Here is a 15,953-nt window from a genome sequence, read left to right on the forward strand (position 1 = left end):
TAGTCCTTACAGGTCTTCTGCCTTGGAACCAATACACAGTATAGATTGTAAGATGGAAGGTGAAGTTTTAACCAATAAATTACAAGAAAAAATACAAATCTTCTAAACTAAGGGAAAAAAACTTTCCCATTTCTGGGGGTTTGCAATCATTCATTCATTCAACCAACATGAAATATTTCCTGTGTGCAAAGTCCTGGCTAAGACAATGAGGAAGCAGGAAGGGTTCCAACACACAGTTCCCTGTATCACTCAGAGCAGAGTACAGGGAAGAGACTCAAACACATATAAGTGTACCAAAATACTGGAGGAGGGATGCCACCTGATGCAAAATGAAGCAAGTAGAATCAAGAGAGCATCTATCTTTACTCACTGGCCAAAAGAAATGTGAAGGAAAATATCATCGGAAGGTTTGCAAAATCGGATCAACACCACAGCTAACATGCCTTCACAGAACAGTCAGGCTGCCTGCTGCCTGCCTCGTGCCTCTGGGTAGAGTTAGAAGACTACTGGGGAAGAACAAAGCATCCATTTTTAAATATGGCCAATGAGCTGGTCTGTTTTGATTGCCTGTGCTTGCTTGTTAGAAAGAAGGCTATTATCACTGTGAATTGACAGTGATGTAAGCAAACAAAATCTTAAATGGAGAAAAAAAAGTCCATCAGAAAAAGGTTCAAAAAGTACTATGTGAGATCAGTTAAGGAATGTGATCTCTGATGCAGGGTTGAGTAAGAAACAAAAAAAGGTTTCATGGAAGAGTTAGAATATGGCAGGCCACAGAAGAAGGCAGGCCACTGCTGGCCAATGGAACATATAAAGCAAAGAAGTCCATGTCGGGGGCAGAAAGTGGAATCGTTTGGCTGTATCAAATGCCTAGCCCATAAGGGGTTTGTCCAGATGAAATCTGGGGACAATACCGTGAAGAGGTACAGGAAAGTTATTTTAACATTCCAGAATACCAACAAACCTGAGGTCTCAAAATGAATCACAATGTACAAGAAGCTAGCATCGCATGGCTGGCCATCAAATGGAATTTTGTGGGGTTTTCATTATGATGGAATGATGAGAATCCACCTGTGTTGCTTAATACAAGAACAAAAACTAAAATCAGTCAGCTATGCAAACTGACTTCCCGCTTACTACACCGAGCTCACTACACAGAAAGTCACTTATAGAATAGCCCCTTCCTTCCTACTTGAGTTTATTATTTATTTACTCTGTTAAACACTGGGGACTGAATTAAAATAATCTCCACTAGCTAGCTCGTTCTACAGGCTTAAGAATAAATCCAAATACCTGTCAGGTGGCCCCTATATTCTGTATACCACTAACTCCAAGTCCTAACTAGCCTCCCTGCCTTAAGCCTCTTTCCTCTGGTCCACAGCTGCCGAATAATTTACTGAAGGTACTGCTCTGATCCCATTATTCTTCTGCTCTAAGACCTCCAGTGGTTCCCCATTCCCCATTAAAGAAATCACAAATTCCTTAAATCAGCGTTCAAGGCCCTCCACAATCTCAATCCAACTTGTTTTTCTAATCTTATGCCCTAATACTTTTCACACACTCTAGACTCCAGCCAGAGTAGAAACCTAGATGTCCATGTCCTCTGCTATCTGTGTCTACATGAGTCACCTGTGGCTAGATGAACTACCCTTAGATAGTGTATCCCCAAAGTCTGAATACAGTCTCCAGGCCTCTCTCTCCACTATGCTGTTTTCTTTTTTATAGTAGGCTCCTGAAATGAATTTAAGCAAGCCTTTGAAAGTATTTCCATTTCCCCAAGTTCATCCCCTCCCCCTCCTGGGTTGCTGACCTGTCCATCAACATTCTTCACATACTAAGTTACGTCTGTGAATGTCCTGTGCATCAATATAAGAAAGTGGGTGGAGCATACCTGGGCTTTTTGGGACAGACTCGGAGGGAGGGAGAGGAAGATTCTTGCAGGCTAGGCAACACGTGCTCTGAGAACTTAGAGTAATGATGAGATTTAACTCTGTGCTTATCTACCTTTTCTATTTATGAAACTTTATGAAAAATAACAACTGGTAGATATATTCATTTTAATTACAACACCTAGAAAAGGTACTCTAACATACTTAAAATGACAAAATCCTAAATTTGAATACCACAATCAGAACCTAAAGAAAGCAATTAACTTTTACTGTCAGGTGGGCCAAGATTTACTGAATCCTTTCCAGCAGCTGCAGAAAAGACTTACAACTAGCTCAAGGAATTCCTTCCATAACTCCCTTATCAGGTGCAACAGGTGACTGTGGGGAAGGGTAAATTCTTGGGAATTGTATGAGGTACACCCAAAGGCAAGTGACTTACCCAGAGTCACATACTTAAAGAGATGGCAGAGGAAGAATATGAACACAGGTCTTTCAGTTTCCAAGCCTTAGCACAATGCCTACTCATTTATTCATTCATTCAATCACTATGCCAAGTCACCTTCCTAGTGGAGAACCCAGAGGAATTGTAGTCATTCCCTCTCTTTAAGAATTTGCTAACTAATCAGGAATACACACAGGAAAGAATCAGAGTGCTACGGGTCTCTAAGTATTTGATTTCATAATACAGACCTGAAGGAGTTTCAAAAAGTGACAATTTAGTAATTTAGCCCTGGGCAGTCATCGAAATTTTAAGGCAAAGGCCCCATATTAAGTTGGGTCTCAAAGACAGACAACATGAATTTGGACTAGATGGTTATCTGAATGACAGAGTGGCTGGAGAGTAGGCCAGGAAGTTAGAAAGATCTCTGCCACTGGTTGTGGGGCCCTGGATAAGTTCAGACAACATTCTGAGGCTCTAAGTGGCAGAACAGCTGTGATCTCCGTAAGTAGAAGGAGATCTTCTACTTCTATAGCATCCCTACTCTATTCTCCAACCCTCTTCTCCCCACCCCAACCCCCAAAAAAAGGGGAAAAAAGAGAGAATGAATGAGGGTAGGGGGCAGGTGCAAAGGCAAGAAGTGAGAATAAACATAAGCTTGACTGGAAGAGCCCAGGATTCATATTTAGAAGCAGTATTAAAAGTAAGGTCGATGGCATTCTAGTACCTCAGGATAAGTACTTAGACCTTGTTCATTTTCTATGACTTAGCAAGGCTTTTATTTATTTTTCTGAATCCTTATCTTATGTCTTAGAATCAATAATGAGTATTGGATCCAAGGCAGAACTGTAAGGTCTGGGCAAAGGGGGTTAGGTGACTTGCCTAGGGTGCCACAGGTAGGAAGTGACTGAGGCTAGATTTGAACCCAGGACCTCCTGTCTCTAACCTTGGCTCTCAATCCACCGAGAGTTAACATAACAAATCCCCTCACCCAATTCCTCTCCCTCCTCACACTCATCGCCTTTGGACACTCCTACTTGATCTGGTACAGTCAAGGCAAAATTTCACACAATCAGACGGTTAAAATGAGCACCAGAGCCACCAGCACTCTTTGACACATTTCCCAACCACAGAGACAAGTCACCAGGCCTGATACACCCCCGGGTGTCTGACTGGTTCACCCGGCTAGCTCTTTCCTTCCTACCCTATTCTATCTGTAATTAGTCTGTGAGCATCACGCAACTCTCCTCCCAATCAATTATACAAGTCTCAACCCGAGGAGACGCTGGAGTTCTGCTCCTCACTGCAGTCACACAAACTTGTTTGCCCATTAGCCCAGCCAGCCTGAAGCCTGGTGTTAAAGTCTTCAAAACACTTAGGACCCCACAAGCACCCACAGGGCAGACGCTAATGTGCTTATTTACTCCAAAGTTTGACTTAGATTCCTCCTCCTCCACCGGCTCAAGGGCCTTATCATCAGCATCTCCTAAGCTATTCGGGAGTTGAGTTCGATCCCCTGCAGTCTGCAGAAACTGCCTCAGCTGGTGTTACCTGGAGAGGTGAACTCTGCACTCCCTGGTTAACTCCAGGGACAGTCCCTCTGGCCTGCCCGTCCAAGGCAAGCAGTGCCCTCGGGCATCTTTGGAGACGTTGCTATCTGAGACTCGAAAAGTGATGCAGCCAGGGAAGGACTCCACTCACCCCAGGGGCGGGATGTGGGGACCAGGAGGAGGAAGCAGCGACATCAGGCAACCCTGGCTGGGGTTCTCGTGGGGATCTCGTCCCCGGCTCGGCCACTCACTAAGCTGAGTGACCTTGGAAACTAAGCCGCTGTCCCCTCAGGGCCTCAGTTTCCTCCTCCGCCACGGGAGGGGCTGGAGGAGGTGGGGGGGGGGGTCTCTTGCATTTTTCGGGGCTCTGGGCCCCCTCCTAGGAATTGGGGCTTTAAGTAATTGACGAACGTGGTCAATTTCAGTAGAGGTTCCCCGAGGGAATAAAGGGGCGAGAGTGGGGCTACCTAAGTTCACTGCTGCCGGGTTGGGAGGATCTCCAAGCCCGGCTCCGGCCAGCCCTGACTCCGGAGGGCGAGGCGCCCGCTCGCGCGGAGGTGGCCCGGGGGGAGGGGGGTGCTACGGAGCCGGCTGGAGGGCTGCGCCATGGACCGTGCGTCCGAAGGAAAGTTCTGAGGCTGGGATGGAGGCTAAGGGTAGGGGGACGCGGACGAGGTTGGGGCGGGGGAGGGGGAGGGGGCTGGGCCGGGGCGGGCGGCCCCGAGGGGCGGGGCCCGTCAGTCAAGCAGCTCTCGGTCCTTACCGTATCCCCGGCCGGGGCCCCGCCGTGCTCTGGCCCCACTGCCTGCCTCTTGGAGCTGGCTGCGCCGCGTCGCGCCGCCCCGGCCCGCGGCTTCCCCCCGAGGCTGTCCACTCCCGCCCGGCCCGGCCCTAGCCACGCCCCGGCCCGGCCCGGCCCCGCTCCGCTCCGCCCCCCGACCCGGCGCCGATGGCGGCGCCGGCGCCCTCACCGTCATCGGGCGCGCGCGCTCAGACCCCGCCCCTTGCTCCGACCGACGTGCTCGCGTCACGCATCACCTGACGTGGCGCTCGGAGTCCTTGGGCCGCGCCCGGCCAAGCGGGGCCTTTCCTTTGCTTCTCCCTCCTCTCAGGGGGGCGGCCACGAGGCTCTGATTGGACAAGGACTTGAGGGGGCAGAACTATAAGGGACGAAGATAATTCTAAGGCTGACGTGAAAGGGGCGGAGCTGGGAAACATACCTGGGAGTAGGACGGGGCAAAGAGGGTGGGGCTGGAACACTAACCTGGGAGAGGGGCGGGGACTGGAACGCCGAGACTGGGAGGAGGCGGGGATATAATGCAAATTTAAGAGAGGGGCGGAGCTTGAGCACGTACCTGGGGAAGGAACGGGGAAACTAGGACAAAAGGGGCGGGGCTTAGGCATCAATCAGGAAAGGGGGCGTGTTCGGGCAGCACACCTGGGACGGGGAGGGGCTAGTGCTGGACCCTGGGAAGAAAACCCAGCACTCAGCCGAGGTTCTTCTTTCTGTGTCCTAGATCTTAGTTTGGTAACGCCCTCCTTTTTGGCCTTCTTGCCTGGAGGTCTCAGCCGGCTCCAGGTCCAGGAAAACAGGCTGAGTCCAGTGTGACCAATGGGCGAGGGCCTAGCTGATGATGGGGAAGGTATTCCCGGGCCGGAGGAGCCCGAGAGGCGAGAGGAGACTTCCTGTACGGTCTCTCCCGCAGATAAGCAATGAGTCATCAGTAAGACATTCGCGAAGGCCCGCCTTGGCCCTTAAGTGTGCTGTAATGGAAAGCGTGACCACTTCCTAGGCTTATGACCCTGGACATATCAATTAACCTCTTTGGAATTTCATTTGCTCAACTGAAAAATTAAGGACGTCGTATTTGTGCTCAATGGATGGAAGCAGCATGACTGGAGTAGGAGAAAATGTCATCTAAGACATTAATAACATGTATTTCCAAAAATGGAGATGGGATGGGCTATGTGGATGAAGATATTTAAAAAACATTACAGTAGCCCCTCATTTTTCTTGTTAGACTTGTGATTTCATCTGTTTGGGGACACCCCAGTGGAGCTGCACAAGATGCCAGTAGCAGCTGGTTGGCAAGGTAATCAGTCTTAGAGAGTTGGCTGGACTTTTAAGTGACTTGTCAAGCATCAGATAGCAAGTAGGTGTCAGAAAGATAGCACCTAGTCACTGGTTTTGGAGGCAGAAGGACCTGGAGTCTAATCTCACTTTAACCACTTACTAAACACATGACCATAGACAAGAAACAACCTCTCTGAAACTTCAATTTCCCCATTTTTCAGAATGAGGAGATTAATAGTATCTATCAGATGTGATGATAAAATGAAATAAGGTATGGAAAGAACATTACAAACTTTAAAACGCATAAATGTCAGCTCATTTTTCTTAGGAGGAAAGTGGGATTATCTACACAAGCTACTCACCCATTGCTAAGATGAAGATGTTAGAGATGGACAAATAATCAAATTTTTATTCCTATGTGGCTGGTTGCATATACACACACATGCACACCATAACTTCTTAGCTTTATTATTTTTTAAACCTTTTTTAACCTTTACCTTTTGTCTTAGTATCAATTCTAAGACAGAAGAGTAATAAGAACTAGATAATGGGGCAATTAACTACTTTATTTTTATTCTTTTTATATGTATTGTGTCTATACTTATATGTGTACTTGTTGTATAAGTCTTCCTTGTTAGAATATAACATTGTACATAAGGATTGTTTAGTATTTATATCCTGAACACCTAACAGACACATAGGAGGTACATTAGACTGTGAGGTCCTTGAGGGTAAAGACTGTCTTTTGTCTTTCTTGGCACACCCAGCACTTAGCATAGTACCTGGAACATAGTAGGCCCTTCATAAACTCTGACTGAAACACTGTCTATACCTTTGTTAATTGGTTGATAGTGTTTTCTCCACAGGACCCATTTCTATCTGATTCCTAAGATAATGGCCATTTGTTACTTACATGGGTACATCTCTTTGGAGATGTGTGTGGGCGATGACTGAAGTTGATCTTTGAGATTGGGCATATTCCATATCACAATTATAAATACTAGAGAACAATTTCATCCCTCTTACCTCAGTATTCTCAACCTATGTCCAGGACATCATTGTGTCTGTCCCCAGCCCTCAAATATCTCTTAAACCTGGGAATATGCCTGGTACTTGAACCTAAAGTGGAGGGAATACTGTTAGGTAAATAATACCCTGATCAGGTTGAGATTGAGCCAAGTTTCCTTAACATGTGATCCTTTTAATTCCCATTTCATTGTAATCATCCCTTATTCTTCCCCCCTACTCAAACCCTGACCCTCTGCCAAAATTGACCAGTTCCTCAGCTCAAATAAAAGTTCTAACCAGAACGAGCATTTCCCCAATATTGGTGGTTGTGTTCCCAAAAGGGGGGAAGGATGGGAGATTATGTCCCCTGTGAGGATTATACACATCAGCTATTCCTAGTTAGGCTCATCAAGAGCAAGGGTTCTTAACTTGAAGATCATGAACTTGGATTTTTAAAATAATTTGCTACCTTCATTTAAATATGATCAGCTTCCTTGGTAATCTTAGGTGTTTTCTTTTATGCATTTAAAAACATCATTCTAAGAGGGAAGCTAGTTGGCTAAATAGATTGAGAATCAGTTCTATAGACAAGAGGTCCTGGATTCAAATCCAACCTCAGATACTTCCTAACTATGTGACTCTGGGCAAGTCACCTAATCTCCACTGCCTAGCCCTTATCACTCTTCTGCCTTGGAACCAATACCCAGTATTGATTCGAAGAAAATGCAACACTACAACATTACTTTGATGAGGAAGAGGTCCATAGACTTCCTTTGACTGCCAAAAGGGTCTATGACACACACAAAAGGGCTAAGAACTGCTATTCTGGAGCTTTTCACCTCTCCCTTTTATGTTGCCTTCAATAAAGCTTACTATGTAAGCCCTCCAACTATGATCCTTATGCTCTTATGGATTATGGGAATCCTCTGAACCTGGGAGCTAAGACTGAAATACCTTGGTGGCTTGTACCACGTTTGTTGTTGTTCAGTCACATCTGACCCTGTGACTCCATTAGGGGAGTATTAAGGGTAGCAAAGGAGAGCCTCAGCCAAAGAGCCATTGGCTCTGTGGTTTTTCACATACGAGGAGGTTGCTCTGTGAAAATCTCCCTAAAGAGGCATCTTACTCAATAAAGCTGGTGCTTTTTGAGCCCAAGTTATATAAAACAGAATGGAAACTTATTCAGAGCTCCCCCATTGGGACACTGGTCTGAGGATATGGAAGGGAGTCAGGTCTGTAGAGCCCTTTGGGGGAATTCAGGGCAGGGGCTCCTGACTTTGGCAGCAACGAGCATTGGGAACGTTCATCAGAGGCAGTGAATGGAGTTGGTACAGATGTTTGAGGTTCTTGGTTCAAAAGCAAGTTGGGAGGCTTCTTAGGAAAGTGCTCAGAGAACCCTGAGACTGCATAGGTTTTTTGTCCTGTTCTGGGCTCTACGTTAAACCATGGGCCAGGCTCCAGCAGTCTTCTTAAGAGGCTACGAGACAGTCAGGAGGGTGACCGATTCTGCTAGGTAAAGACAACAGTCACCTTTTCTTTACCTTAGCGGTCACAATGGAACGGGCCTTTCTTAGCCTTGGTTTCTTCATCTGTAAAACGATGAGCTTGTGGGGTCTCTTCTACCTCTGACTCTTATGATCCATGACATTGAAGTCTTTAAGTTGGGGGGTGAAGAGAGAAGGCAACCGGCCTTCCCTAAAGAAGACAAATCACACACCACCCATCTCCTGATACTTCTCTTTAATGCCATGGTACAGCACAGAGGCTAGGTACAGCTATACTGTCACAGACATTGGAATAAAAAAATCCAACAACACAAGACCTGTTACACAGTGCACACAGAGCCTCAGTTCTTATAGGAGGAAGACACCTAAGTTCAGGGAAGCACCTGACCTCCACCTGGGGAATCCTGTCTCCCTTTCTTCTCCCCCATTCCTTTATCCCATGCACATGTTTTCAGAAATGTCTTGCCCCATCAGTCTCCTTCCACCAAGGGCAGGGAAGCATCACGGAAAGAGCCCGGGTTCTGGAGTTAGAGAACCTGAGTTCAAATCCTCTTTCAGATGCTTACTACCCATGTGACTCTGAGCAAGTCATATTGCTTCCTTGAGCTTTGGTTTGTTTTCTCATCTGCAAAATGAGGGGGTTTGACTAGCTGGCTTCTGAGGGCCCTTCTGGCTCTAGAGTTCTATATGGCCTTAGGAGTGGTACAGAGATCTCTTTTTGGTGAGAACTCTGGCATATGGGACCAAGAAAAAGTTTTATTAAAGACTACGTCTGGGCAGAAGGGGTGTGTGTGTGTGTGTGTGTGTGTGTAAGTGCTTTCTGGAAGTGCTTACAAAATGGGAAGATATGTTGAACTCTTCAGGTGGAGTCACCCTGAGCCAAGGTCAAATACGGAATGACTCATGCCCAGCGACCTCAACACTTTCTATAGCACCACCAGCAGCACCAGCACCACCAGGGGCTTAGTCAGAACAACAAAGCACCCAGGAAGACAGTCACCTCATCCAACCTGAGAAGCATTCCTCAGTAAGCCCCCAGTAGATCACGGGCCAAGGAAAGAAGTGAAACCTGCAGGCAGGCAGACCTGGCCACCAGCTGCATGGCTGGCCAACGAGCCAACTCAGAGGGAGCATCTGGATGAACTGTATGGGAAGGGGGATGACTACATGTCTCTCTCCAGGTCAACTAATGACAATCATCTCAGCTAGGGAGGGATTCAGCCAACAGTCTATCCCCAAGATCTTATGTCCTTCACCTGCCGGGCCAGCCATGGACAAAGCTCCTACTTCAGCCAGCCACTTTGAATGTATCCTAGCCATCGAGTTCTCCTATTCTCCAAAAACCTATGGTACAGTGGAAAAAGCAATAGGTTTGGAGTCAGAGGGCCTGTGTTCAAATTATACCATTGCCAATTTATGGCTTGGACAAATTTAATTCTCTGGGCCTCAGTTTCCTTGTCTGTAAAATAAGGAGGCTAGTCTAGATGGTCTCTAAGGCCTCTTCCAGCTCAGAGTTTATGATCCATAAATCAGTCCAATGAGTCTTTTCTCTTGGCCAGTTCCTGGAGAGAATGCATCTAGTCTCATTTTAGAGCCGGGGGCAGTGGTTCTACAAAGTCACAAGAATTCAAGTAAAGGACATTGTTAGCATTTGGGGCAGGGCATATCTAAGGTTTTTTGGGGACGTTGCCCCCTTATGGCTTAGGCCTTGATGAGCAAAGTTACAGAGAAGCTGGGGGGACAGAAAAGGTCCTAGTCTCACCAATAATTAGAGGAGCTCCCTGAGGGGAACCAAAATAACTTCCCCAGAGAATGGATTTTATTCACATCAGCCCAAGGGCAGCATCAGAAGCTGAGTAGCAACAACCACCTCCCGCCTCCCCTTCAGGTGCCATGGTCTTAGACTATGGAACTTTTTACCTGACTTCCAAACTCAGCTCCTAGACAGAGGGCTTGCCAAGCCTGGCCTGCTACAAGGTCTTTGGCTAGCTCTAGAAAGTCCCTAAAAGCAGCCAGGAATCTGCTTCCTGGTGGCCCTCGTCTTCCCAGAAGGACACACAGGAAAACACAGTAGTCAAAAGCACAGCACAACAGAGGAACAGAGTTCCAGAGAGATGGGGGACACTGTCCTCACCCAGCATCCGGGTTAACCCCCAAGCAGGGCTGCAGGGGTTTTCGAAAACCAGTCACTCTGGGTCTCGCACATGTGGATTCTAAATAAACACACTGCGATGCTCTGTGGCAGGAGCTGGAGGGGACAGGGGGAGAGAGGCCAATGCGGGGTTACTGCCAGCACTGGTGTTAGTAATCTGTGCTCTACTCACACTGACATCCTCCTCATATAGCTTGGCTCAGTGTCTGTCAAAAAACGAACACGGATTAGGCAGGAACACCACTCGGAGACGTAAACAAAAGACGGCTAAGCTCAAGGCACTGGACACACAGCTAGCAACACCCGGCACCATGCAGGAACATCAACCCCGAAACAAGCACGTCCAGCCACCTTTTAGATGAAAAAGGCGTCTGAACCTCCAGAGGAGCAGTTGTGCTGCCAAGCTTGATAGAAAGCCTCTCTGATTCTAGGAAATGACTGCCATATAGAAGGCCCGTCACTCCGCTGCCCCCCCAGTTCTTGCCCAGGTCTGGTTTCCACTCATTCAGCATGTATTCTGCCTCTGCTAGGAGCTGGGCACACTGTCACCCATTGGCTCAGGGCCACTTCTCCCATGGGGAGTCCAGGATGATGCACACAGGCTCAGTAGAGGGCTCCGGCTAGCCTCAGACTAAGCCACACTATCAGGATTCTGGTAGCATCTTTCAATGCCCCAGGCTCCGTCCTAACAGACCTGGGGCCAATAGGGCTGGCCCTACCAGAGCTCCAAACCACATGGGATATGGGTTCCAGTAGAGATGCAGCCAAGGAGGGGGTCTTTCTCTAGTAGCCCTGCCGTGTCATACTGAGGAAGAGATGCTGATTGGGGAATCACTGAGTGCCACCACTTGGCTGTCCAAGCCTCCAGGAAGGATGTGCCCATTACCTGAACAGCTTCTTTAGAAAGAAAGGATCAGCCCAGAGATGTTCTGGATCTTTTAAAATCTTCAAAATAGGGGACCCAAGTATCCTGGGGAGTTATTGCTGGCTTACCTAAGAGTCCTTAGGAGACAGGGCCTCCCGTCGAGTCCCTTCTTCTATCCTTCAGAACCCCGTGCCTCTCTGAGGGAGAGGCACCGGAAGGTTATCATACCAATGTTTAATGGTGGTGGGCTTTTGGTTTTTGATTCTAGGGTGGGTTTGCTCTACAACTATGAGCTGAACACTTAACATGGAAACCAGGAACAGAGCCTTGGGCAGCTGAGAAGGATCCCACGACTCAGTGGGAATGGAGGCTCCATGCCTATCTCTGCCTCCCATCAGCCTCTGCAGTCTGCATCTCAGCTCCTGTGCAGGAATTTGGAGAATGGTGGCGAGGGGAAAGGAGGGAGGGATAGGAGGAACCAATGCCCGAATTGGGGCTGTAAACACTGGTTTTTCTAAGGCGAACTGGGCAAGGCCTTTGGCAACTCTGGTCACAGATCCCAAAGGGGATGAGAAACATCCTTGCTGAGGAAGAAAGGTTTCTCCGAGTCCCAAGAGGAGAGACTTATCAGGGATATTTGAGGGAGGCAACTTGATAAAAGCAAGTTCCCTCTTCTTCACCAGCTCGGGAACTTTAAGGAACTCATTCTGGTTAACCTCCCATATTCCATTCTCTTTTTCCCAGCTGGGCCCTGGGCACATAGGCTTTTGTTAGGAATGGATCTGGAGCAGGGCTAGAGGGCTAGGGAGACTGGGGAGAGGAAAGGAACTAATGCCCACCAGAGTATGAAAAATGGCTCAAAACCCAGCCCTGACCTCCAAGAAGGATCACAGTTTTCCCTCAAGGTCAGGGAGTCAGTCAGTTAGCTCTGGGCTTACATATGGGCCCAGATAAATCCCCTGAGCCACAGGCAAGAAGGTGCTGCTCCTAGAAGAGGGCCCAAATGGGGCCACTGTTCCAGCTGGCTAAAGCCCTGGGCCTGGCCCCAAGGTGCATCCCAGGAGTTGGGCAGCTATGCCATTAGGTCCCCTGGGCTAGGTTGCTCAGGACTCAGTCCCCCATCACAGTATGTCCCTGGGGTGGGTGGTCAGCAACACTTCCAGAGGCCCCTTTTTTTCCAGGGGATGTCAAGCAGAGCCGACAGCGCCCCCTCCCACTGGGGCTTCGCCCCTTGCCAGGGCTACTCACCACCATGTGATCTTGAACTCATAGATGGGCCTCTTGCAGTAATAGTGGTTGACCAGATGCTTGTCGCAGACCCCAATACACTGGTAATCCACCGTGAGGCCCTGGGCAGAGAGGTCCGTGACCAGACAGTGCAGCAGGTCGTAGACATCTGCCACAGCCTCCCACGGCCCGAAGGACACATCCACTTCACAGTGGTGTTCAAAGAAGGGGCTGTCGCTCTCACTGCGCTCAAAACGCAATGAGTTGAAGAGGGGACACTCGTAGGGTGTGATGGGCATCTCCTCTTTGAAGACACACACCTTCAGCTTGGCAAAGCGGGCCTTGCGCTGGACAGCCCGCAGCTGTGAGATCTCTACGATCCGCTCCAAGTGGTCTTTGGGGACAGAAAACAGCAGCTGTCACAGGGAAAGGGAGCAGTGGAAGGGAAGGGGCAGGGCCTGGACAGGGGGCGGCAGGACATGGGGAAAAGACTGCCCTGGGCTGGGAGAGAGGAGTGAAGGGGCCATTTGTGGTGACAGAATCTTAAATTCTAGAGCCACAGGGGGTTTTAGGGGCCACTGAGTAAGTGGGCCCCCTTACTTTAATTTATTATTATAATTTTTTAACCCTCACTTTCTGTGTTAGTAACCACTCTAAGATAGAAGGGCAAAAGCTAGGCAGAGTTAAGTGACTTGCCCAGGGTTAAACAGCTAGGAAGTATCTGAAACTAGATTTGAACCAGGTCCTCCCATCACCAGGCCTGGCACTCTATCCACTGAGCTATCATCTAGCTGCTTCCCCTTCACTTTACAGAAGAAGAAACTGAGGCTGAGAGACTAGTAAGTGTCTGAGGCAGTTCAACCTGGTACTAGTATGCTTTCTGGAGCAGGATGGAATCAGTAATACCTTTGTTCCTAAAAAAGGAATAGTTCAAAAGGGATTTCAGTTTAAAATAAAAGGAAAGGGAAAAATAAAATTTTTTATTAATCCATTTGAATTGAAAATTGCTTATTTATAAATTTGAAATTAAAAAAGGGAAAATGAAATAAACAGGAAAGAAAGAAAGGAGAGAGAGAGAGAGAGAGAGAGAGAGAGAGAGAGAGAGGGAGAGAGGGAGGGAGGGAGGGAGGGAGGAAGGAAGGAAGGAAGGAAGGAAGGAAGGAAGGAAGGAAGGAAGGAAGGAAGGAAGGAAGGAAGGAAGGAAGGAAGGAAGGAAGGAAGGAAGGAAGGAAGGAAGGAAGGAAGGAAGGAAAGAAGGAAGGAAGGAAGGAAGGAAGGAAGGAAGGAAGGAAGGGAGGAAGGGAGGAAGGGAGGAAGGGAGGAAGGGAGGAAGGGAGGAAGGGAGGAAGGGAGGAAGAGAAAAGAAAGAAAGAAAGAAAGAAAGAAAGAAAGAAAGAAAGAAAGAAAAGAAAGAAAGAAAGAAAGAAAGAAAGAAAGAAAGAAAGAAAGAAAGAAAGAAAGAAAGAAAGAAAGAAAGAAAGAAAGAAAGAAAGGAAAGGAAGGAAGGAAGGAAAGAAAGGAAGAAAGAAAGAGAAAGGAAGGAAGGAAGGAAGGAAGGAAGGAAGGAAGGAAGGAAGGAAGGAAGGAGGAAAGGGGGAAGAAAAGAAGGGAGGGAGAAAAAAGGAAAGAAAGCAAGTGAATGAATCTTGGGAGATCTAGTTAAAAAGTGGTCAAATTTTTCATCTAGTATAGTAAAGTCACAAAAGTAAAGTAGATGCAGAGAAATGGGATGATGATCCCTCATTGCCTTTCTTGGTTATTTCTCTATGATTAAAAAGTCATGTTAAAACATAGTGAACTGGCCTTGGAGTCAGAGATCTGAGTGCAAGTCCTGCCTTCAATATATACTAACTGTGTGACCCTGGGCAAGTTGCTTAACTTCTAAAAGGAAAAACCAAAACAAACAAAATAAAAAATAAAGGGAAGCATTAAGGAAGAAAAACCTATAGTGTATGAATGGGTGAGTCACAGTGTCCAAAGAGAAAAAGGAACCAGATTTTGTGGGTTTATGAGGGAAAGATGTTCCTAGCCTTGACATGGGAGTACATCTATAAAAAGCAAAGGCAGTACCAGTCTGAATTGCTGATGTCCTTGGTGGCTATTCCTTATATCCACAAATTCACAGATACAAGTTTTTTTTCAAAGAAAAGGAAATCTGTATTCCTTACTATTTAGCTATTCTGGGTCTTGGTCTTTTCATCTGTAAAATAAGTGGGTTGAGCTAATAGCAGAGCTTCCTAATTTTTTTTGGTGTCCTGGACCCTTTGGGCAGTCAGAAGAATACTGTAGAGCCCTTCTCAGAATCATGTTTTTAAATGCAGAAAATAAAATTCAAAGGACTAAAAAGGAAAACAACTCTAATAAATAAAGATGTTATTTCCTATCCCTCCATCTGAGTTCACAGTCTGCCCCAATCCACCCTTAGGGCACACTCAATAATAACAGACATTTACATGACACTTCCAAGTTCCTAAGGAATACTGCCTGAAAACAACCCTGTGAGGTAGAAAGGATTATGATCTCCACTTTACAGATGGGGAAACTGAGGCTGGGCCTGTTTTAGTGACTTGCCCATGGTCTCAGTGAATGATACTTGACATGGCTTTTCCCTGCCCTTCTCACCTTTGTAGTAGGGCATGAGCCCCAGGAATGCTTGGCGCACCTTCTCCCCTTTTAGCGGTTGTACATTCTCCAGCTGCTCCAGCAAGGGCCCAATAGCATAGTATTGGCCTCCTTGTAGACGGCCCGCACGCGGTCCCGTGGGGGCAGGTCACCAGATCGAAGGAAGTTAAGCACATCTCTAAGGAAGAGGGAAGCACAGAGGAATTAATGGCAGGACTACTTTAGGGAAGGTGGGGATGTGGAAGGGCAGGGAAAGGAAAAAAGGGAGAGAGGGAGGGAGGGAGAGAGAGAGGGGAGATGGGAGGAAAGAAGGAGGGAAGAAAGGAGGAAAGGAGGAAAGAAGGAGATAGAGAAGGAAAGAGGCAGAAAGGGGAGGAAGTAAGAGAAGAAAGAAGGAGGTATAAAGGGAAGCTAGGTGGCTCAATGGATTGGGAGCCAAGAGGTCCTGGGTTCAAATTTGACCTCAGACACTTGGCAAGGCACTTAACTCCTATTTCCTAGCTCTTTACTACTCTTCTGTCTTGGAACCAATACACAATATTGATTCTAAAATGGAAGGTAAGGATTTTTTTTAGGAAGGAAGGAAGGAAGGAAGGAAGGAAGGAAGGAAGGAAGGAAGGAA

The 15,953-nt window shown here is 47.3% G+C and overlaps 2 protein-coding genes across 9 annotated transcripts in view; both read right to left on the reverse strand.

The window, feature by feature from the left end:
• The window catches only part of RABGEF1 (RAB guanine nucleotide exchange factor 1), a 42,929-nt gene extending 37,983 nt beyond the window's left edge, over positions 1-4,946 (reverse strand). The window contains exon 1 of one of the 8 annotated variants that reach the window (XM_007485672.3): positions 4,850-4,946. The gene's annotated coding sequence lies outside the window, so the exon portion shown is untranslated. Of the gene's footprint in view, positions 1-3,879; positions 4,289-4,345; positions 4,822-4,849 lie in introns of those variants that run through there. The other 7 variants (XM_007485670.2, XM_016429265.2, XM_056819695.1 and 4 more) reach the window with 7 other exon arrangements.
• Positions 4,947-8,683: 3,737 nt separating this feature from the next.
• Positions 8,684-15,953, reverse strand: part of KCTD7 (potassium channel tetramerization domain containing 7) — an 18,161-nt gene continuing 10,891 nt past the window's right edge. Inside the window, 4 exon segments of the mRNA XM_007485675.3 lie at positions 8,684-11,904; positions 12,731-13,103; positions 15,332-15,439; positions 15,442-15,509. Of these exon segments, the coding sequence (XP_007485737.2) occupies positions 11,898-11,904; positions 12,731-13,103; positions 15,332-15,439; positions 15,442-15,509 (556 nt within the window). The 3' untranslated portion in view covers positions 8,684-11,897.

Source organism: Monodelphis domestica, chromosome 2 (assembly GCF_027887165.1).
Source record: "Monodelphis domestica isolate mMonDom1 chromosome 2, mMonDom1.pri, whole genome shotgun sequence".
Taxonomy (NCBI): Eukaryota; Metazoa; Chordata; class Mammalia; order Didelphimorphia; family Didelphidae; genus Monodelphis; species Monodelphis domestica.